Below are 24,028 nucleotides of genomic sequence, written 5' to 3' on the forward strand. Positions count from 1 at the left end.
AGCCCCTGTGGAAAACAGTACAGAGTATCCTCAAAAAATTAAAAATGGAAATACCATATGATCCAGTAATTCCACAGTTGGGTATTTACCCAAAGAAAACCAAAATACTAATTTGAAAAGATGTATGCACCCGTATGTTTACTGCAGCATTATCTACAATAGCCAAGAAATAGAAGTAGTTCAGTGTCCATCAACAGAAGAGTGGATAAGGATGACGTGGGGTGTGTGTGCGTGTGAGCCATAAAAAAGAAAGAGATTGTGTCATTTGTGACAACATGACCTAGAGGGTACGTTAAGTGAAATAAGTCAGACTGAGAAAGACAGATACCATATGATTTCACTCATGTGTAAAATCTAAAAACAAAACAAAACAAAAACCTAAATGAATACACAAAAGCAGAATAAAACATATAACAATAAAGGGCAAACTGATGATTGCCAGAGGGAAGGGGGTAGCGGTACAAAGAAAATGGGGGAAGGGGAGTGGAAGGTACAGGCTTCCAGTTATAGAATGAATGAATCAGAAGCCAGAAACACAGAATGAGGAACACCGAGCTATCGCCGTTGTGCTGTATGCTGACAGATGGTAGCTACACTTGTGATGTGCGGCATAATGTATAAACTTGTTGAATCATTATGTCCTACACCTGAAACTAATATAACATTGTGTGGCATATACTCATATGAAAAAAATATACATATACAATGTCAGCAAAAAGAGATCAGTACTATATTGTAAAGATTCTGAATATCGACAGTGAGTTTGCAAATGTGAGTTATCTAACGGACTAATAATCTGCCCTCGTGCGTGGATAATATGAGCTACTTTGGAAATTATTCAAAATTGGATATTTACAGAAATGTGACAGCAATGTAGTACTGTCATCTGGCCAACATAATGGCTATTCTGCTGGTTAAAAGACTTCTTAAATTCATCGATACGACCAGGAACATCTTGAAAATATAAAACTCATGAAAAAAATGATGGAATAGAGATACAGCGATGAAATATCAATAACTGCTTACTATTAGAAGCAGTTTACTAGCTTATAAATTTGCAAATTAATAAACAAAACACCTACTGCTTGTTCAGAGAGTGGTAACTGAAAGCACAGAGTTAGAGCCGAATCCAACCTTTGAATTCATACAGCCCAACCCCCACATCTTACTGGTAGGACAATGAAAACACAGAGAGATGACCTATCAAATACCCCATGGGCACTAATTGCAACAAAGCACGGAATGTATACAACAGGTCCTTGGCTACCACTCTCATTGCTCCACTGTCTGAAATCTTGGCATGTGACTGAAACATCCATTGAGTTATAGAATGGTCACACGGTCAATCTAATACAAATTACAGGTCAGCCCAAGGGAAAAAGACAAAAAAGGAATGAGCTTTTCAGTGGGAGAGACAAAACTCAAGTTAATTCTAAGGTGTGTGCTAGGCTTGTGAGGGTTTCCCTCCCCATGCACCTGCCATCATTACCACAAAGCGTATACCCGTTATTTCACTGCATGCTCTGTACTGTCTTCCGTAGGACTGTCAGAGCTAATAGCCGGTACATAATTTGTTTTACTGTAATCTCTGCATTTTCCATTCACAAATATTTGCTGTACAGAAAATAAAAATGTTCTGACCTAAACAACAGGGGGGAGAGGGGAGTTCGGGAGGAAGTATGTGTTGTATTTCCTGAAAGTCACACATCTGCTCACTTCCAATGCAGAAGGGTGTGATAAAGTGGGAATTCCCCAAAAGTCATCAGAAAGCTGAGGTAGTAGGCCAATTTCCCCCCATTAGAGGGTTCTGCCTAATCCTAGCAGATGAAACGCTTTCGCGCTTAGAAGCTCGCAAGATAAGAGCATCTACGGCAGCGTTCACTCCGTGGTTGCGAATCTGATGGGTTTAGTTCTTTTGCCTGAGCAGTTCCATAAAATTCTGGATGTTTCGAGGAATCACTTTGCTTCATATTCATGGTCTCACTGCTTACCATCAGTTTTTCTTTTTTCTTTCTTTTTTTAAATTCAGTTTTTAAAAAGTCCCTAGTGTGGGCGTGCTCCCTCTCATTGTTTTCTGGAATTATGATAACTTGGTGGATAATCTGAGAGGTGATTCTCCTGCAAGGGAAGGTAGCTGATCTTGCCAGTTCCCTCCTGGCAGCTCCATCCCAGCGAAAAACTACAGGGTCATTGTAATTTTACTTAGCACTCTTCCAGGGACAGACAAAATCCTAATCTCTGACACAAAAGATAAAGCTGTATTAAAACAAACAATCCTGAAGTCATCTTAAGAGAATTGAAACACCGATGCCCCAATACCATTCAGAATGGCTACTGATTTTAAAAGAAGCTCCATAATTCATATTCTAATGTTGGGAAAATATCCAAGTGTGTGACAAATACTGAGAAATGACTAAAGCACATTTGTAGTGTCTTTTTTTTTTTTTTTTTTTGGAAATACAAGTGAGAGGCCAGTCAAACTCTCTCTAGCCAGGAAGAGCAGCCGACAAGTTCAGGATTTGCCTCCCTATTGATACCTGCATTATAAAAGATAGTTATTTTCTGTTTAATGGCATCTGTAGCTAGACCCCTCACAAATACAGGCTAGGTTTTGCTGTAAAATGCAAATCACAGCTGTGTCACTTAAGCATGTCATAGTTTACCAAGGACACTAGCAACACTGTAACTTGGTGAGCAAACCTCAAGCCCAGGGTCCAAGGCTTAGGTGTTAAACTTGATTCTGTGGTTCACTATCCGAAGGTCCTTGGAAAGAACTGGTTATTGTATCTGAGGCTTGAAGTTCACCATCTCTAAAATCCATTCAAGTCCTAACATCCTGTAGCTTTATACAAACACATTTCGGTTTTAACAGGTAGCTATAAACAACAGGAAAACAACAAATTCGACAGTCATCTTATTTATGGTTTGTTGAATATGAGGAAAATCTTATAAAATGGTCTCATCCAGTTGTGAACATTATAATGCATGTTGATACTGAAAAATTTCTTAGGATTTGTTTTGAGCCGGACTTACAGGGGAAAAGAAAGTGACTTTTCGTCTGTCTGTCCCAAGGCTTTGCCCAGAGCCTGGCAGACAGGCTTTCTTTAGCTGTTGTCTGAACATTAATTCCGCATCTCAGCTGCTTTTTGAACAGACTGAAAGCGCTCAGTGGGTGTCTGGTACAATGCCTGGCACATAGCAGATATTCAATAATACCAAAGAAATAAGTAAATAGCAGAGCCTTTTGTCCTCCGTGATCCTGGCAGTAAACATCAGAGAGAGAGAGAAAGAAAAAGGGGGCACAGGAAAAAACAGGATTTTTTTTTCCCTATTAGTCTTGCAGCCCAGTGGCCAAGCAGGTTAGAGAGGCAGAGGTTGAAGATAACCCTCCCCGTGGACAGTGGCCACAGCCACACTCGCCACAGGGAAGTGAGCTGTCCAAGGGCTTGCCCCATTCACCGGACTCTTCCTCTTTTTTTTTTTTTTAAATCAGTCTTCTAAGCAGGATTTACAAGACTAAATACAGATATTTATAGACACACATGCACACTGTTATAGGCCTCCTTGCCCCTGTCCACCTACCCAGGATGGTTCTGGATCCCCCCTGCCCCATCTCTTTTTCACCTTCACAGCTGGATCGGTAAGCTGCTCTCCTGTCTCCCCGACTCCATGAGGACCCGTTTCCCCCCTTCCACACCATCTTCGTGTCTGCGCCTAATGAAATACGTTTGGTTTTTTCCCTTCAAGCTCTCAGAGCTGGCAGATAAGATACTAAGACTTCTGTTTGATTCGTGTTCTCCCAAGGTGAAGCAACTCTTTGGATGGCCAGGAAAATGTATCATTGTCTCAGACAGCAAAAATTAAAATTGATTAGAAACACTGGGACCCCAACAATGGCACTTCTATGGCGGCTACAGGTGCAGACAGAGATACCTAGATGTATTCGCTCTTGGCAGTTCACCTCGCTTCCGCACATCCTTAATGATATTACTGGAGCTGTTCAGCCCGCCCCTTTTCCAGAAAGTCTACCGATCCTGACAAACTGTGGGGCGGCCCATTTTTTTCTTCAGGAGAGACTCCCTGTGGATCTCTTCCTGTATTTGTGTGTGTGTGTGTGTGTATCTGCAATTTTACTAGTTAAAAGCAAGAGTATGTGAATCATTTCATTGTACATTTTCCTTTAACAGTTCTTTCCACGAACTCACACCTTTTCTGTAACTGCAGAGCAGATGGGTCTCCAAGGGTGACTTTCATGTCAGTAAATCTGTGTTTGGAGGCACAAGCCCGGTCTTGGCTCTACCGTGTCTGTGCTCAGGGAGATGAATGTGACTTAGGAACTGATACTCTGCAAGAGGTCAGGGAACTCGTCTTCCACTTTCAGTTCTGCTACTAACAGCCTTGTGTTTGCCTCTGTTTAGGTTATGTATCGTAAGTAATCCTCAAAGGATTAAAATGTAACGAACTGCATATTTACTCAAGGTGGCTGGGAAGGTGCTATTCTGGTTAGTAACAGGAAAAATATCTGCACGAGGGCGCTTGGGGGGCTGTCGGTGAAACGTCTACCTTCGGCTCAGGTAATGATCTTGGGGTCCTGGGATCGAGCCCTGCATCAGGCTCGCTGCTCAGCGGGGAGTCTGCTTCTCCCTCTGCCTCTGCTGCTCCCCCTGCTTGTGTTCTCTCTCATTCTCTCAGTGAAATAAATAAATAAAATCTTGAAAAAAATATGCAATATTTCCCACTGCTTACATACTGTGCCTTGACTGGCTAATCTTCAAATTGATTTTCTCTTCCTCCTGAGCATGCAGCTTGATGACATTCTCTAGCCTCCTTCGTAATGAGGTAGGGTCTGGGTGCTACAGAGGGCCACGGCAGAAGCGACGTGCACCACCTCAAGCCCGGCATGCAGCACGCTCCCATGACCGATTGCATATGCTCCCTCTCTCTTCCAAATGGCTGCAGAGCAGACACCCTATCTGAACACGGTGGAGCCAAAGGATGGAATCATCATCAAACCACTGCTCAGAGAAGAGATGCCTGAGCAAGAAAACCCAAAGTGGACTCTTGCGTAAACGAAGTATTAACTAATACTGGTTCTTTTTCTTTTTTAGTTTGTTAAAAGGTAATTTTCATTTACCTGATGGACATGAATTGCATCTTAATTTTCAGGGCTTTAACTTTTTATTTGTTTTTTTTTTTAATATTTTAATTCCAGTGTAGTTAACATGTAGTGTTATACTAGTTTCAGGTGTACAATATAGTGCTTCCACAGTCCCATATCTTACTCGCTGCTCATCAGGACAAGCGTATGCCTTCATCCCCATTGCCTATTTCACCCATCCCCCCACCTCCCCTCTGGTAACCATCAGTGTGCTCTGTATAGCTTAAAATCTGTTTGGGGTTTGTCTCTCTCCCTCTCTCTTTTTCTCTCCTTTGTTCATTTGTTTTGTTTCTTAAATTTCACATATGAGTGAAATCATATGGCATTTGTCTTTCTCTGGCTTATTTTGCTTTGCGTTACACTCTCTATGTGAAGATTTTCTTCTTCTTTATGGCTGAATAATAGTCCATTATAGATGCTGGAATATTATTGTGTGAATTACACACACACACACACACACACACACACACACACACACACATCTTCTTTATCCATTCGTCTATCGATGGATACTTTCCATAGTTTGGCTATTGTAAATAATACTGCAATAAACATGGGGTGAATGTCCCTTCAAACTAGTGTTTTTGTATTCTTTGGGAAAATACCCAGGTGTGTGATTCCTGGATCGTAGGGTAGTTCTATTTTTAATTTTTTGAAGAATCTCTATACTGTTTTCCACAGTGGCTGCACCAGTTTGCACTCCCACCCACATCTTCACCAACACTTGCTGTTTCTTGAGTTTTTGATTCTAACCATTCTAACAAGTGTGACATGATATCTCATTGTGGTTTTGATTTGCATTTCCCTGATGACGAGTAATGCTGAGTGTCTTTTCATGACTTCAAGTTATATTACAAAGCTGTAGTAGTCAAAACAGTATGAAATTGGCACACAAGTAGACACAAAGATCAATGGAACAGAATAGAAAGGCCAGAAAGAAACCCACAGTTATATGATCATTTAATCTTTGACAAAGGAGGAAAGACTATGCCACAGGAACAAAACAGTCTCTTTAACAAATGGTGTTGGAAAAACTGGACAGTTACATGCAAAAGAATGAAACTGAACCACCATCTTACACCATAAATTTACGCTGTAAATTTTTTCTTACAAAAATAAATTCAAAATATATTAAAGACCTAAATGTGAGACCTGAAAGCACAAAAGTTGTAGAAGAGAGCACAGACAATAATTTCTGTGACATCGGCCATAACAACATTTTTCTAGATATGTATCCTGTGGCTAAGGAAAAAGAGCAAAAATAAACTATTGGGACTACATCAAAATAAAAAGCTTCAGCACAGCGAAGGGAACAAGCAACAAAACTAAAAGGCAACCTGCTAACAGCCACTTCATGTGGAATGGGAGAAGATATTTGCAAATGACATATCCAATAAAGGGTTAGTGTCCAAAATATATAAAGAACTTAGACAACTCAACACCGAAAAACCAATCCAACCAACCAAAAAAATGGGCAGAAGACATGAACAGACATTTCTCCAAAGAAGGCATCCAGATGGCCAACAAGCTAATATTGTTTTATTCCACTGAGGTTTTGGAGTTTATCAATGATATTAGCTAGAACTGCCATAATTAATACATATTCAATATCCTTTCAAATAATTAAAATAGCATAAAGTATACTCTAAAATCAAATGAAATCTCATTCTTTTTTGATGTTTTAACATATTCTGTAGTCTTTCATTCAGGGTCATCCAAATAAAAAACAAAAAAAAGTCTAGTTGCTGCAGCTCAGTGGTGTCTGATTTCCCAATATTAAAATATTGGCCCTACTTGGGATTCAGAGGAAGAAAAAGACTTAATTATTCAATCTAAGAATTACAGAAATGGCAACTATTCTCATTAACAATGTACTTTACATATATAAATACATATTTATATATATGAATATATATGTTTATATATGTTCTATACTTATATGCTACAAATATAGAAGATATTTTCTATGTAAAATCTTTTCACACATATTGGCACATTTAATCCCCAAACATTCTTTGAGATACCCAGCATTAACCTTACACATTCGAAGCTGCGGGTAAGGTGCGCTGTCACTTACCTGAGGTCGGGCGGGCTTGTCAGTGACAGAGCCGTAATCTGAACTCGGTTGTGCCGATGCTCATGTTCACTCTCATTAAAAGATGAGTCAGAGAGAGTTGTTCCCACATCCTCTTGCATCACAGAGTCGATCACAGAGTCTGGGCTGTGTTTCTCTCCACTGACCTATCTTAAGATCACAAAGACCTCTGAGTTGCCAAATCTGATGACCCTGTACGGATCACTCCTGCCCCTGGAAACTCTGGTCCTGGCTTCTAAGACCTGATTCTCTCCTGGTGTGCACCCCTCCTCACAAGCTTCTCTGAAGCTGCTACACAGGGTCTGCTGTATCTGCCCCGTGAAGTTCTCCCTCCACATGTGGGTGGCTTCACTCAGCCGCCCGAATCCCCCCTTGCTTTTACCAGCCACCCTGACGCAGAACCTCTTGTCTCTTCACGTTCCAGACACGGCTCTTTAGCTGCCTGGTGGCTACACCAGGATGTGAGGACTCTGGCACTTAAGACTCTAGAGATCCAACATCTAAACCCACGGTCTTTCCTTTTCCGCGGGTCTTAGTGCGTTCTCTATCTGAATTGGTATCATTGACCTATTTACAAAAGCCGATACCCTAGATGTGACTCTCTTCCTGACGTTCTCCGGGGTTACTGCAATCGTCCACTGATGAGTGTTCCTGCCTTCTGTCTGGCCCCCTGTTCTCCATCTCCACATTCAAGCCAGAGTGCTCGTTCTGAAAAACACATCTTGTACTGAATTTGCTTGCATATGGCTGTCTGTGACTTCAGACTCCCTGGTTTAGCCACAAGATTGTCCACAGCCTGGCGTCCTATCACCAAAGTCCTCTCCTGCCCTCTGCTCACTCGTTCGCGCCCTGCCTTCCATGCAAGTACAGTGTGGATGCCTCGAGCTGGTGGACACCGCCGTGCCGTGTCTTTAGCCTAATTGCAGTGTCTACCCACAGAAAGTTGTGGGCATGAAATGAGGTGATGGATGTCAGGTGCTCAGAATGGTACCTGGTGCCTAGTACTCATGAGTGTCGGTGATAGTGAGGATTTGGTTTTGCCTCACTAGCCTTGCTTGGTGGACAGAAAATGTTAATGAACGACATACAACTGGGGGAGGGAGTGTTCTTACACTGCATTTAAAAAATAAAACTAAATCAGACTGCATCTTGATTAAAGCAACACCCAGTCTTCCTGAAATTAAGTTGCCATTAGTAGAACGACCGGCTGATGCTATTGCAGGGGAAACGGAAGATGTGCCGCTGATGAGTCCCTTCACGATCACTACGGCAGACCTCGAACAACGTGGGTTTGAACGACACAGGCCCACTTACAGAATGGATTTTTTTCAACAAATGCAGGACAGTTCTGTGAATGTATTTTCTCTTCCTTATAATTGTCTTAATAACACTTTCTTTTCTGTAGCTTACTTTAATGGAAGAATACAGTAAAAAATACATATAACATATGCGCGCCTGGGAGGCTCAGCGGGTTAAGCATCTGCCTTGGGCTCAGGTCATGATCCTGGGGTCCTGGGATCGAGCCCCGCATTGGGCTCCCTGCTCAGCAGGGAGCCTGTTTCTCCCTCTCCCTCTGCACCTCCCCCTGCTCGTGCTCTCTCTTTCTCAAATAAATAAATAAAATCTTAAGAAGATATATATATAACATACAAAAAATTTTTAATTGACTGTTTATGTTACTGGCAAGGATTCCAGCCAATAGGAGGCTGTCAGTAGTTAAGCTTTGGGGGAGTCAAAAACTCTACTGTGCAGATTTTTGACTGCGCTGGGGCTGGTGCCCCAACCCCCGTGTTGTTCAAGGGTCTGCCTGTGTCCTCAAACAAGTTGCCTGAGATGATGTGTTTAAAATATCAGATTTGTTGATATCGTGAAAACACTTGGACCCACAGGTGCACACACATGCACACTTGACAGGATTTGTTAAAACATAATTTTACCTAAAGAAAATATTTCCACCCCCTTGCAGAGGAAAGGCTCCTAAGTGCCAAAACCAGGAGGATCTACAAAGTAAATGATTCCATGAAGATTAAAATAGAAACCATAACCCATTGATGATGGCGGGCTCCATAGTTAGTTGGGTCCCCATTTTTTCATGAAGGAGCTAACCCTTATGAATCTCAGATGATGCATGTGGGATCAGGAGAAATCATCATCCAAGGCAACAATTAGCTGAGAAAACCACAAAATACTGAGATAACAAGAAGTTAGATCATAAGAGAAAGAGGACAGAACAAAGGAAGGAAGGATGGAAGGGCAAGAAAGAAATCTCACACTAAAAGAAGAGAAAGGAAAAAGGCAAGGAAGGACAGGGACCCTAAGGGACACAGAGGTGTCACTAGGGCTGGAGGAGAAGAGAACCAGCCATCTACGTGGTCTCCAGGCAGGTAGGCAGAAAGCCAGGGGCTTGAGTGCTCTATTTTTCTATGTTCATACCCTCAAATGCTCATCTCAACTAAGTTCCAAAATCCATGAAAATAATACAGCCTCCATAACTCAGATTTTAACTTCAAGAAATCATGTAGCCAGGTTTTATAAGGTTTCCCTGTCCCATGAATGTCTCCTTACCTATACCAAAGAAATACTCCTACATGAAGTCACAGGGGTTCATCTATAAACATGGTCACAGGGATGCTGGCCTTGAATTTTGTGGCTTTATGAGGGAACGATCCCACTGCAGAGGCTGGAAGGCTTCCCTCTGCCTTCCTGGTTCTGTTTCTTCTGAGACCCTGAAATCGTGTGGAAGGAGCCACAGCCTTGCCGAGAGGTTGCAAAGCTATCGCGCGGGTAGTGGAGATATTGCCAAGTCAGCAAACTGACAGATGGCAAATTGGAAAGCAAGCAAGGGAACGGAGGACACAATGGGGATGCTGGGCAACGGTAGGACACAAGGCTCTTGGGTTTTAATTAATGATTTGGTATGCAAATCTAGTAAGCCATAGAAGGAGAAAAAGACTTAACCCAAATCACTGAAAAACAGAGCTGGGAGAGACATTAAAAATAACTTAGTCCCCCCCCATCCAAATATTTATCAAGGGAGGAGACACCTGTCACATGACTTGTGTAAGGCCTTGCTGCTGACAAGTTAATTCAGTCCCTAAACATATAAGCAAATAAAACAAACAAACCCATACATTGAGACTGCTTAGGATTAGTAAGTGATCACTCTATAAAGACAGGAAAAACAGTCCCCTCGTCCTTCTGACAAGTGATGAGAAGATGATGTTAATCCTTCCTCCTGGAAGAAGGAGAGTGGAAATGGACCCACAGTCAGAGACATCACCTTTCTGAAACTATAAGTGAGTCTCCTTTAAGGATAGGGCTTTTTATGGTCATTGCAAGTGTTTATAATCAGGGAAGGAAAAGTTGGACAAAAAAGGCCAAAATAATAGGATCTGGCATCCCCCATAATTGTGGCTCTAAGGAGAGGAATGACAGGATCGCGTGTGGGTAATGTCCAAGTCATTTCTGAATCAAATCCAAATCCCCTAGCTGCTATCAGGAAAACACTGTGTGCGAACCGACCGGCCCACGATCATCCACCTCACAGCAAGGCCTGCGGCTGCCCTTCCAGAGTCCTCCAGGGTTGTGGGCAAAGGGCCAGAGAGAGGCGGTAGAAATGGGGAAGGGCAGGCGGGGGCTGTGAAGTTTGTATAAATTCTCATCTGCCAAGATGAGTGTGCAAGAGGAGCTGATCCAAGTCTGTCTGATCATAAAGGCGCGAGCAGGGTGAACATGGAACTTTCACAGCCAGATGCTGTTAAACCCGCAGCTGTGTGTGGAGAGGCTGGTGGAGGTGATGCCTTGGAGATGTCAGAGGTAAACTGAGGATAAATAAAAGTACCACTTAACCAGTCTATAGTAAACTTCTGCCACTCACTACTTCAAGAACTGGTAAATATATAGAATATATATAGAATTCCACCAAAGGGTGGCTTACATAACATCAAGTCTAATAGTTCCATTTTCTGTTTTGAGAAGAGATCCCTAACATGTTGGGCTGTAGAGTGTTTTGAGATGATATCCCTATACCACGGAGTTTAAGGATATGGTCTTGCTGAATGTGCCCCAGGTAAGCAGAATGTTGGGTCGGTTGATCAAGGGTCAAATCCAGCTCTGTGCAGCTTATGTTCCCCCGAAGAAAAGAAATTGGCATATCACGCGGGTGTCCGGAAATGCAACTTGTCAATGATCTGAGGGATTCAAGTTTGTTCCTACTGTCTTTCATAAATCCTAGAATACAGCCGGCTCTCTACGAACCAGTGGTCCCCTGGGTTTCTTGTGCACTTCATGGGTGTCTGAAGAGCAGAGATCACCAGTCAGCCTCCAACCTGTGTGCGCATGGAATAGAAGGCTGTGTATTTTCACCTCTGTGCACCACCCATCCCCCCATTCCTTTACACAAAACGTTTGTGCCTTTCCCAAATTTGGAGCTTACTGTTTACTGACTTAACGGTGATATATTTAATGTTTTATCTGCCTCAAGTCTTCCTTGCAATCCAGTTGATTCTAACTAACCCACCCCAACTAACATGATCCCAGAACAAAGTTTTATGGAATGATGTTCATTTTCTTTGTTATTTGTAATGTTAATTACTGATCTAATTAAACATCCATCACATTGCATTATTAAGCAATCCATAAATTTTTTTTCCAATCATCATGCCTTGAAAAATTTCATCAAATGTCGTGCTTAAGTCAAGACGTTCTCACTTGAAATCAAGATGCACAAGGTTTTATTTACCAATCTCTTCTCTTAACTAGATGTCGATGTTGTTGGGGCTTGACTTTCTTTTGGTGGGCTCTTGTCTATCTCTCTTCTAGTTATCTGTTGTTCATGACTATCTGTTTAATAACCTTTTCTAGATACAAATAGTACAATGCATAATAGCGACAGCCTAAAAACTTCAGAGAATTAGCGCTCTGGCTCATGGGTGAGGGATGTACTGTTTTACACTGCACCGTACGGGCAGTCCCCTGGTGTGGACCTCAGTTAGTAGATCCTTTCCTGGGGCGGAGTCCTTCTTTCCAGTCCTTCCCTTTCTTCTTCTTCCCTTGCTTTCACAAAATTATGTGAAGGGCTTATTATCTGCCAGGGGGTGAGGGGGATATTGAGTGTGGCATCTAGTTCTGAATAGCAATGTTGAGAGAGATGAGATTATATTGAGCAATCCTTTATATTATTATCCTACTTAATAACTGGCACTAGCTTTGAAATTTTGCTTAAGATACTGTATTTTATTTTATTTTTTTGAGAGAGAGAGAGAGTGTGAGTGAGTGGGGGGGAGGGGCAGAGGGAGACAGAGAATCTTAAGCAGGCTCTATGTTCAGCGTGGAGCCCAACGACACAGGGCTCGATCTCATGACCCTGAGATCAACACCTGAGCTAAGATCAAAAGTTGGACGCTTAACCAACTGAGCCACCCAGGCGCCCCAACATTGTTTCAGATACTGTTTTAAGGACTTTAAAATCATTAATTCGTGTACTCTTTTGTAACAACTTTAAAAGGTAGAAACTATTATTATCCCCATTTTACAGATGAGAATACTGAGGCACAAACCCAGGGAGACTGGTTCCACGGTCTCTGCTTTCAGTCACTACTATGCCGTTATAGAGGGAAGAGGAGAAATACTCACAGAGGCCAAATCCTCACCTGATGCCTTTCTCAACAATGCAAACAAACGAATGGGGAAACACATAAAGAAGCACACGAGAGAGCAAAGATGCACAGAACTGGTCAGACTCCTCGAACTACAGCACGCCTACACCACATACGACGGGACTGCAGGTCTACAAATACCTCTGCAAGTTAAGAGCCTCTTAGGGTTAAGAAGCTACAACAGGGCACCCTCTCCAGGTCAGTCTTTCCCACAGATCTCCCTTCTTACAAACTCACCTGCATTGCACTAAAAACTCCTACCACCCCCCCGCCCCCACTTTCTGTGCTCACTAGCAGCAGCAGCATTAAGCCTCAGGCTGCTTCTCCTCAAATTCTGCTCTGGGATAATTTAGTCTTCCTCTTCATTTTCCATGGATAACACAAGTGTTGCAATATGCCACATGTTTATTCGTCCCATAACATGATCTAGTCCACCATTTGTCTTTTACGATACCCCATCCATGCCTTCTTCCACCTGAAAACGGAAATCTTGAGCAAACGTGCTCCGGGCATTGCCACGGTTACAGAGGCAACAGGGGTTGGAGGGGACACGACAGCAACAGGGGGCTTTGTGCAGACGTCTGTGAAGTTCTAAGTACAAAGCTAAAACTGAATTGAATTTTCTGTTTAAGGAGATTCGGGACACTTCTTTATTCATACTATGAAAGATAATATGTGTTTTTAAGCCTTTTTTTTCTTCAGCAGAAGTCTTTTAGGTAAGGCTTGAAAGTTGCAAAAATCCATCCCATCTGGGTAGTAATCTTCAACGTTTTCACAGACAGTCCCTCACCTTTTAGAAAGCTGACTCTCTGACGCAGAGAAAGAGTACCTGGCGTTTCCCAAGTTAAGTACTTTTCAGAGAGTGACATTTAATTGTGCAAGGCTGTGGTTCAAATACAGTTGGAGAAGTACGTAGGAAAACTTTCAAGCTTCAAACTATTCTTGAATAATAAATATAAAAGTGTTACTGGATTATTAATGTGGATGTCAAAGATAAAGTTATTGTTTGATATTTTAGTAATTTGCAAAACTGATCTAAATTCTTTTTTAACCTACCTAAAGAAGTAAAATAAACTTTAGGTAATGATCCCAAATTGGAACAGACAAGGGAGGCTGTCAGATAAGGCAGAAATATCAAATAGTAGTTATTGCAAAATTTCAATTCAGCAGAGCTCCAAAAAGACAAAATTCATATGAAGAATATGTGTGAGCTTTTTGGCTTTTATTTTCAGATCCTTCCCCCCCCCGCAAGAAGCTTGATTCTCCTTCCAATGATAGGAAGGATTCCAGAACTATTGCACACTCAGGTTTAAGGAATCCAGTTCCCCTTCCCCAAATTCCTCCCTCTCTACGCCCCAGAGTGGCTGTCAGGAAATGCCGGAGTGGTACATGCTATCCCTTTTTTTTCTGTGAGGGGAAAGCCTTCCTGATCCTTTTTATCAGCAGGAGCATCTGACAAAGCAGGGGTCAGATAATTCTTGTTTTGAAACTGTGGGACTTCACCCACATCCTTCTCTGAGCCAGTGCAACCCCAGATTTTGGAGAAAACTGCTGGATGGAAAGTATGGGTGGAGAGCCCCGGAGGGTCAGCACTATTCTGCAACAGGATGCAATCCCTCAAACTCTTATTTTATTTAATTTATGTCTGTCATTGTTGGTGAACGAAACATTCGATTTTAGCAACGTATGTCATCCAAGAACTTCAGATTCAAAGGAAATTTTATTTTGATGGGTCTCTAAATTAAATGTTCTTTTTCTGTATCTTGATTGTACAAATCTTTCTCTTCCCCACATTGAAACAATATTGGCTTTCATGATTAAATAACACAGGAACTGCTATGTGTTGTAAACGCCTCCCTCCTCTCTTTGAACAAGCATGTTGCCTGGGAATCCCTACTTTGAACACTTTAGAAGCACTTAATTTATATCCAACCAGACACAGCCATGACTATACAAAGAATAATGACACCACTGGGCACAAATGGAGACTGAAAGTCCAAGGCAAGGAAGAATCTATCAAGATCCATCCCTGTACGCAGAGCAATAGCGAGGCGCCCTGGTGTTGTTGGCACGCCGACCATGGCGCTTACAGTGTTAGGCTTGAGGCCAGCCATCTTGATTCGGTCCTCACAATAATCCTATGAGATACATGGTGTTTTCTCCTATTTTGTAGCTAGGACAAAAAGTGCAGAGAAGTTAAGTAATTATCTCAGGTTCCTATAGCTGTAAATAGTGGAACAAGAATCCAATGTAACCTCAAATTTCATGAGTTTTCCCCCCAGTATATCTAGGTCCAGTCATCTGCTGGTCTGATAATAGTAATCGACATTGGCACAGAAAATCATCCTCCCTCCTTCTTCCATTCCAAAAAAATCCTTATGTCTCAAGGTAACAAGTAGGGGTTCCTTTCATAAAAGGAGGCCATGCTCATCCTCCGAAGTCTAGGGGTTGAATCGTGATTGATAAAAACTAGTCATCTTCATCTCATTTCCCTTGACTAATAATAATTGATAGCTGAGTGGCCATGGGGAAGGGGCCAATGAAATGTAAGGCAAACACTGCTAGTCAAGACTTCTCTTTCAGAATTTAAAGACCAAGAACAGAGGTATTTTGCTCCTATTCTTTAATTTCTGCCTCAAATGTGGACGTGATTCTTGGTGGTGAAGAGCCAGCCTGCAACGACGGGGCAACAAGAATGGGATGGAAGCCAATGTGCTAAGAAATAGTAAATGTAAAGATGAAAAAGTGCATTTGCCCCTGATGCTGGCACTGAGCAGGTAATTAAAGATCAACACCTGCCTTCCTCTAGACTTCATATTTGGGACAAGTAAGCACTTCATTATCTAGCCCATTAATAAGGTATTCTATTACAGCTGAATACATTCACTATGAATATAGCTATAAATCAACATCTCAGAATGGGCTATTTGACTTACAAAGCCAAAAGCTTTTGTTTGTGTTGGCTCTTAGATGATGCTGAAAACACCCGAGTCCACTAAACAATAAAGCAGACCCCCATGTGCACCCTTCTGCTACAGATCATTAACAAATAACCCTTTTCTAGGTGGGGATATTTAAAGCATTTTGCCATATGAGTCTCAGTTGTAGACTTTACCGAACATTTTTAAAGTTCAGTGTAAAAATCTCCTTAATGTAACCCTAAGATTCTTAAAATAGTTCCTTAACTAGAAGTTTCCAACTGCATAGGTTTAATGAGTGTTTACTGTGTGCTAAGCTCTGGGCGGAGTATGGAGAATCAGAAATGACAAGAGAATAACCCTGCCTGAAGAAACCCAGTCTACCAGTGGTTATGGAAAATGGAAACAGTTATATATTAACACGTGGGGAATAACTTTGGCCTATAGGAGAGAGGAAAGATGCAAGAGAGGTAAAAAAAGGGGACATCTAGCTGGGGCTGTGACGTACATGAGGAAGAGCGTGGAGGAGAAGCAGAGGAGGAGCCAATTAGAGAAAGGGAAGCATCATTTGTGCAGAGAGGGAGTCATGAAACGGCACTATGCGCTGTGGGGGGTAGCGGGGTTTGCAGAGCAGGCAGGATGGTTCAAGATGAGACCAGAGCAGGTGGCGGGGCTGATCATGCACTGAGCCTGAGAAGGCTCTGATGTATTGCTCACAGTTTATCCTACAGACAATGCGAAACACCAGAAGGTCTATAACTAGTGCAGAGATAGGCTCAGATTTCAGGTGATTCATTATTTCAGTACTTTTCTGTAATGTAAATATAATACATAGTCACACAGAAGTTTAAACACTGCAGAACTAGATAAAAATGTAAAGTAGATAAAAATGGAAAATTTCCTTGCTTTCGTACCTATACTCTCTCAGAAGAGCTCCTAGTAATACTTGGTGTGCATTCTTTTGGATTTCTCTTTTTTGTGCACACTGTATCACCTATTTTATCTATTCATTCCTTTGCTTGCATCTGTCTCTGTCTCCCACTGTCTATATATATATCTATATCTATCTTTATCTTTATCTATATATCTACATATATATATGTAAGATAAATATATATCTTTTTAACAAAGATAGAAACACAAAGAAAGACAGGATAACAAATATAGGATATATTAGTCGTATACTGTTTTGCCTAAGAGTATATTGTGGATATCCTTCCCTGCCAGCACAGGCAGATTTATCTCATCATTCTTAATATATATACTGCAATCTACACCACGGCTTGGCAGCCTACAGGCCTAGGGGCCAAATCCCTGTTTTTGCAAATAAAGTTTTATTGGAACACAGCCATGCTCATTTGCTTATGTATCATCTGTGGCTACTTTTTTTTTTCCTTTAAGATTTTATTTATTTGTTTGTTTTAGAGAAAGAGAAAGACAAAGAGAGCACGTGTGTGCATACAAGGGAGGGACAAAGGGAGAGAGAGAATCTTTAGCAGACTACACTCTAAGCATGGACCCAGATGTGGGGCTAGAGATCCCACCATCCCGAGATCACGATCTGAGCTGAAAGCAAGAGTCAGAGGCTTAACCGACTGAGCCACCCAAAGGCCCCTATCGTTGTGGCTACTTTCTTGATATAAGAGCAGAATCGAGTAATCATGGCAGAGATTGTATAGCATGAAAAGTCTAAAATATTACTATTTAGCCCTTTATAGAAAAAGTTTGCTGACTTTTGGTATAATAGGTAGGCATTAGTAAAAATGTCATCATTTCCATATTGACAGACAGTTAAGGTCACCCAATTGTTTTGTCACAAATAAAATGGTAACAAATGTTTTGATATATATATCTGTATCCTTTATGTGAGTATAAGAACCTTCTAGAAGTGGATTTGCTGTATGAGCAGATTAAAAAAAATTTTTTTTTTCTTTTTAGGAGAGAGTCCTGGTGGCAGTGTGGAGAAGAGTCTGAGTAAGGAATCTTAGGGCAAATGGATCGATTAGGAGGCTATTTTATCATCCAGGCCAGAGATGAAGAAAGCTGGAAGGTGAGAATGGGCAGAGGTGTTAGAACGGACGGAAGAAACATCGAGAATGCCACACTGGATAAAGTCAAGGCGGAAGGGTAGTGTTGAGTGCTCCTGGGGTTCAAATGCTCCTGAAATCAAAAGATGGGTAACCAATCCCCTGAGAAAAAGGATAAACACCATCAGCAGTGTGAACTTCAGATAATATGTTTTCCTGAACGTCACTTTTATGACACATCGATGTAAAACTCACACGTGCACTTTCATTTAGTGATAAGCAAGATTGTGAACAAAGATTCGTGATTCTCTGTATTACCAATGTTAGCTATTTTAAACCCAACAGTTCCCCATGTGGCCGTCATGACCTTCCTGCCCACTGTGAGACTTCCCTCGGTCCCCTAGGCGGCCATCTTCTTTACGATGCTTTCCCTCTTCCACCGTAAAGGCGGACAACACCCCTGAGGCTAACGTCCCTGAATCCCTCAAATTGAGATTATTAAGATGTTTACTCAGGTACCTAACTTTTTTCTGAATCACATTTTCATAGGAAGTCACATATTTGCTGTCTATATCCTCACACCACAAGTGAAACATATTTTCATATTAGGCTAAAATTATTCCTTTCACTTGATGACCATTTTTTATGAAGAAATAAATTTTCCATGTCATGGGCATTAATGATGAAGCTCAGATCACCAGAGGGCCACAGAGTCATAAGGACATACATACACTGATACGGTCTAGGCTCACCCACAGCCTTGGGAACCCATTCGGATCTAGGCCTCCACAAACTTTCACTGAATTTGGGAGCAAAAACATGTGGCCCAAACAGAAACTAGAAAACCTGAAAATGCCATAAGGGGTCAGCTGTACCCTCCAAGAACTGTTTAACATGTTTTAATACAGAGCTTTCATGAGTATTAAACCAGAATGCTCCAAAATCTAAAAAGTACTTTAAAAATGACGTGATATCACATTGGTGGGGTTTTTATTTTAACCACTCCAATTTTTAAGAGGAAAGGAGTTGCTGTAGCAGACAGAATCTGACCGAAAGAAAGCTAAATGTGGCCCGAAAGAACAGGTGGACCCCTCACAAATGATTCTGGATCCTGAGAAGAAAAAGTGATGGGATTCTTGAGTGATCTAGAAAGAGCTACAGCACCAAAGCTGATAGCAAAATGTCATGATTCCTTTTGGAACATGACGTTTATACAACTGTTCTATATACTGAATAGGTCAGGAATCATATGACCAAACTTCACATTTTAAAGCAAAGAAGATCCTGTGGCTGTCTCCGTCTGTGAGAACCAGAGTTCCCAGGTCTGGATGACATAACAGCCGCATAGATGCATTTGCTCGAGATCGCTGAGGTCAGATCCAGGGACTGGGGGCTAGGACCAATCAGAGCCCAGTTTTAGCTGCCAGCCAACCGTGCCACAAGCAGGTGGTCACGCACAGTGTCCTTTACTACCGACTGCCCCGGGTCTCTGGAAGGGAAAAGCAGATGAATCCCAGTCCTCACCAGTCCCCCCACAAAGCAACTGAATTGAAGAAGAAATTCAAAACGCTGATGTGCAAAATCAGGAAGGACATGTTCTGAAGAAAAACAAAATCACTGATGTTCTGGCCCAGCCCCCATGGAGAAGCAAGGAAAGGACAGAGCTCTAAGGCAGTTTGAAAAGGTTCAATCTGGAAAGTGTTCTCAGCCTCTCCACAAGCAATTCCCACAGTGTCTAAGGATTTCAATAAAGGAAGCATCAGGTACAGGGAAAAAAGGAGAATTCAAAACTGCCAACAAAAGTTTAGAATGAACAGTCCCCCCCTTCTATTTCTTACTGCATGTTTTTTTTAACCTACATTTAGAATTCATTTAATCCTGCCCTGCAGTTAGTTTTTTACATTTATTTTTGCCAGGTTGAGCTCTCCTTGAAGGCACGTGTCCCGCTTTATTCATTTTTGCATCCCTGTCTTCCCCCTCCAACCTTTCCCAACTCCAGTCACTACTAAGCATCATAACGGTTACATAATTTTACCCCCTTCTGACTGCTGCCAAGTCTTTGTTTTAGTATTTTCCAGAAAAGGCATTACCTTTAAATAGTCAGCTTGATGGAAAGCAATACTTCGGAAGTGAATGCTAATCCTGAGGTATGCTCTATGAGAAAAAAATTTCTACTGCCAAACAGATTTGAAAAATGGGATATATGCTATTCTCCTCTCGGGGCACAATGCACATTAACAAATTAAAGGCTCTGAGAAGACCTGCAAGCAGATTAGTTCGGTCTTGCTTAGCCCAGTCTTCCCTATTTTGTTGAATAAGAGTACTTTCTTGTTTTAATCATTTCTATGGAAATACTCTGGAATTATTGCACTTTAGAACTTTGCTACTTGAAGTGTGGTCCCCGTGGTCACCAGCACTGACATCACCAGGGAGCTTGTCAGAAATACCCAAGGTGATTTGCACATATCAGTGTTTGCAGAACACACCTGAGTAAGCTCTGACGTCCTGGGAAGGGTGTTAGCTTTGGAACCAGGTATCCATCAGATTCCATTAATTACAAACTGTATGATCTCCTGCAAGAAAATACACATCTTGTGTGGTCATGGTAAACATAATATATAAATCACCTTGGCATACGATAAATAATAAAATATAGGAATTAATATTATCTATGCTCTACATATTCTTCACTCATATATTACATAATATAAAATTATAGTCTTTCATTTCAAATGATCACCAGAATTAATTTGTTAGTAGTTTTGATTTTAGAAGGGTAGTATAACTAATGTTTATTCTAATGAAAGGGGAATTTCAGAACCCTGAAAAGTCCCCTTTAACTTCTTTTCCAAAGGAATTTTAGTTATTTATTTTTTTAATTAAATTTAGTTTAAAAATTTTAATTCTAGTTAGATAACATGTGGTATTATGGTAGTTTCAGGTGCACAATATACTGATTCAACATTTCCATCCATCACCCCGTGCTCATCATGACAAGTGCATGGCTTCATTCCCATCACCCAATTCCCCCATCTCTCCACCCCTCCCCTCTGGTCACCATCAGTTTGTTCTCTGTAGTTAAGAGTCTGTTCCTTAGTTTGTCCCCCTCTCTTTTGTCCCCCTTTGCGTCTTTGTTTTCCTTCTTAAATTCCACAGGAGTGAGATCTTATGGTATTTGTCTTTCTCTGACTGATTTATTTAGCTTAGCATTATACTTTCTAGCTGCATCCATGTTGTTGCAAATGGTTAAGACTGCATTCTTTTTATGGCTGAGTAATAGTCTTTATCCATTCATCTATCGAGGAACCCTTGGGCTGCAGGAGTTGTTTTTATTATAAGGACCTACACTTTTGGAGGAATAGGATATTGTTTTACAGAAGTTCCAGATGGTCCTCTGTGATTGCTTTCCTCTTCCTGCAAGAGACATGGAAGACACAGACTTGGAACTTACGTCTTGAATCTGAAAGGTTTAGATTCCTGAGGGTCACATTTTATACCATTAAATTAATAATCCAATATATATATTTTAAAGATTTTATTTATTTACCTGAGAGAGAGAGAAAACAAGCAGGGGGGAGGAGCAAGGGATACAGAGAAGCAGAATCCCTGCTGAGCAGGGAGCCTGATGCAGGACTTGATCCCAAGACCCTGAGATCATGACTTGAGCTGAAGGCAGACGCTCAACCGACTGAGCCACCCAGGCACCCTAATCTAATATTTAATTAGCATTTCAACTTCCTTTTATCTTAGGCACATATAAACTATATGTATTTAAAAAAAAATCACACCAGCCTGATTTTCATGTCGCATGTAGCAGACATTTACTGAACTATCATTAGAAAGAAAAACGTACAAGTCCCTTGGGAAAGAGGTGAAATTAAATGAAAAAAAGATTTGATTAGCAAGTAAAAATCCTTTCTGCCCACATTTCTATGTTTGCTACATTATTTAATATAGATCCTATGAGTTCCGTTTGTATTTTGTACCCACACATGCTTTAAATGGCCAAAATTTTAATTTTTCCTTAGGATTACAAAGTCCTAGAAATTATGTGTTTCCGTGCCCTCTCTAAACTTCTCTCTCTATGCTACATTTCATGTATTATACATCACTTATTTCACACACATAATATATATATATATTTTAAAGATTTATTTATCTGAGAGAGAGAGTAGTGTGTGAGTGGGGGGAGGGGCAGAAGGAGAGGGAGAGAGAATCTCAAGCAGACTCCATGCTGAGCATGGAGCCAGACTCGGGGCTCTATTGCACGACCCTGAGATCATAACCTGAGCTGAAATCAAGAGTTGGGTGCCTAACCAACTGAGCCACCAAGGTGCCCTGCATAATACATATTTTTAAATGCTTGGTAGGTCCTTTTCCAATGATCTCTCTTTAAATCTTGCAATATTTCCTTAGAAGTAGAAGAGACACACAGTATTTTTTTCATAGAGCACTTCAGAGGCCTCCAGGGGCTTAAGTGGCTTGCAAAGGAATACGCAATGTTTTACAAGCAAAGCCAGGATAAGAACTCAGGTTTTCTGTGTGGTTTTGCTGTTGTTGTTGTTGTCTGTATTCCATTCTTCTACTAAAGCTGTTATTGCATCAACACTAAGTCTTCTGGGATATGGTACAAATACACAATGAACTATCACTCAGCCATAAAGAAGGAGATCTTGCCATTTGCAACAACATGGATGGACTTAGAGGGTATTATGCTAAGTGAAATCAGTCAGAGAAAGACAAATACCATGTGACTTCACTTATATGTGGACTCTAAAAAACGAAACGGATGAACAAACAGATAAGCAAAAGACAGAAACAGACCCATAAATGCAGAAAACAAACTGGAGGTTGCCAGAGGGGAAGGGGGAGGTACAGGCTTCCAGTTATGGGATGAATCAATGAATGGGGACGAAAGGCACAGCACAGGGAATAGAGTCAATACCACTGTAATAGTGTTGTACGGTGACAGATGGGAGCTATGCCTGTGAGTACAGCACAACATACCGAGCTGTCAAATCACTGTGTTGTACACCTGAAACTAATGTAACATTGTGTATCTAGTGGAAAAAAAAAACCCAACCCTCTATCCCCCCAAAACCACAAGTCTTCCGGAAGTTTGATTCTCCAGTGTGGGGTCCGCATGTTCTTAGCTATTGGAAGCTGGACTGCCTTCCTTATGTAGAAGCCACGTCCCCATCTACCTGGCAGGAGGGTGAGTGTGATCTTCTTCCACCGGGTGTCTATATCAGACGTCACAAAGACTGCTCTGTGAGACAGAGGGCAGGGTATTTTATGAACTCCCCAGAGTTCCCTGTGTATGCTTAACAAATCTCAGGCAAAACCACAAATGACATTAATAACTTACTGCATCCTAAAGTTGAAGAGGGTAACATTTGAAACTTCTTTATTTGCAGTATTGGTAGTCTGCATTTACTTATTATGCTTAAAGGACGTTGGTTATTCACCATGTGTTTCAATAAGCCTTGGCAAGACAGTACACTGAGATAGATGTATTGTTTTTTCTCTTGTTTTCTCTGCATTTTATTTTCACTGTATGACAACACAACCATTTGATGATATGCTCTCAGAACTGCAGTTATTTATACAAGCCATTTCTTCTTACTTATATCTACTTACTTATTTCTCCCATTTCTGGCATTTATTTTTGTTAAGAAAATCCTCATCTTATTAAGGTTATTTCGTTGCCAGTTTGATCCCCACCCCTCCAAGTCTGACCCTATAAATGCATACTGAATATACTCACTGCTTGAGGGTCTTTCTACCACATTTCATACATTCTTGTATCAAATAAAATAGGTGAAAGTCAGAAGTTAGGTTCTTCCCCCACAAAGCCACTTTTGGTGTCAGGTAAGAAGGAACCTTCAATTTTTATGACTACCCTGACACCAGCAACATCAAGAAATTACACTACTGGTTTTTCGTCTTCAAAATGTGTCTTCTGTTTATTTCTGTCAAATGTCACAGACGGTCAAAATAAAGTCTGCATAGGTTTCTACTGTCTGTTGCTATAAACAATTAGAATCACAAACGTCATAACTAGAAAATAATAAAGCATTAACCGCAACTGACCCTAAACAGGACCTATTGCCATAGGGATGGACTTAAAAACAGCCAGCGAGGCCCATGGGTCAATGGCAAAGGGACCTCTG

The 24,028-nt window shown here is 41.2% G+C and overlaps 1 protein-coding gene across 3 annotated transcripts in view; it reads right to left on the reverse strand.

The window, feature by feature from the left end:
• CHRM3 (cholinergic receptor muscarinic 3) overlaps positions 1–24,028 on the reverse strand; it is a 474,740-nt gene that overhangs the window by 110,782 nt on the left and 339,930 nt on the right. For 2 of the 3 annotated variants that reach the window (XM_087863158.1, XM_087863157.1), the window contains exon 5: positions 7,236–7,403. In XM_087863158.1, the coding sequence (XP_087719284.1) occupies positions 7,236–7,354 (119 nt within the window). In that variant the 5' untranslated portion in view covers positions 7,355–7,403. Of the gene's footprint in view, positions 1–7,235; positions 7,404–7,427; positions 20,429–24,028 lie in introns of those variants that run through there. The other variant, XR_015724882.1, reaches the window with a different exon arrangement.

Source organism: Ursus americanus, chromosome 6 (genome assembly GCF_024610735.1).
Source record: "Ursus americanus isolate L20-20 chromosome 6, mUrsAme1.1.p, whole genome shotgun sequence".
In the NCBI taxonomy this organism is placed as follows: domain Eukaryota; kingdom Metazoa; phylum Chordata; class Mammalia; order Carnivora; family Ursidae; genus Ursus; species Ursus americanus.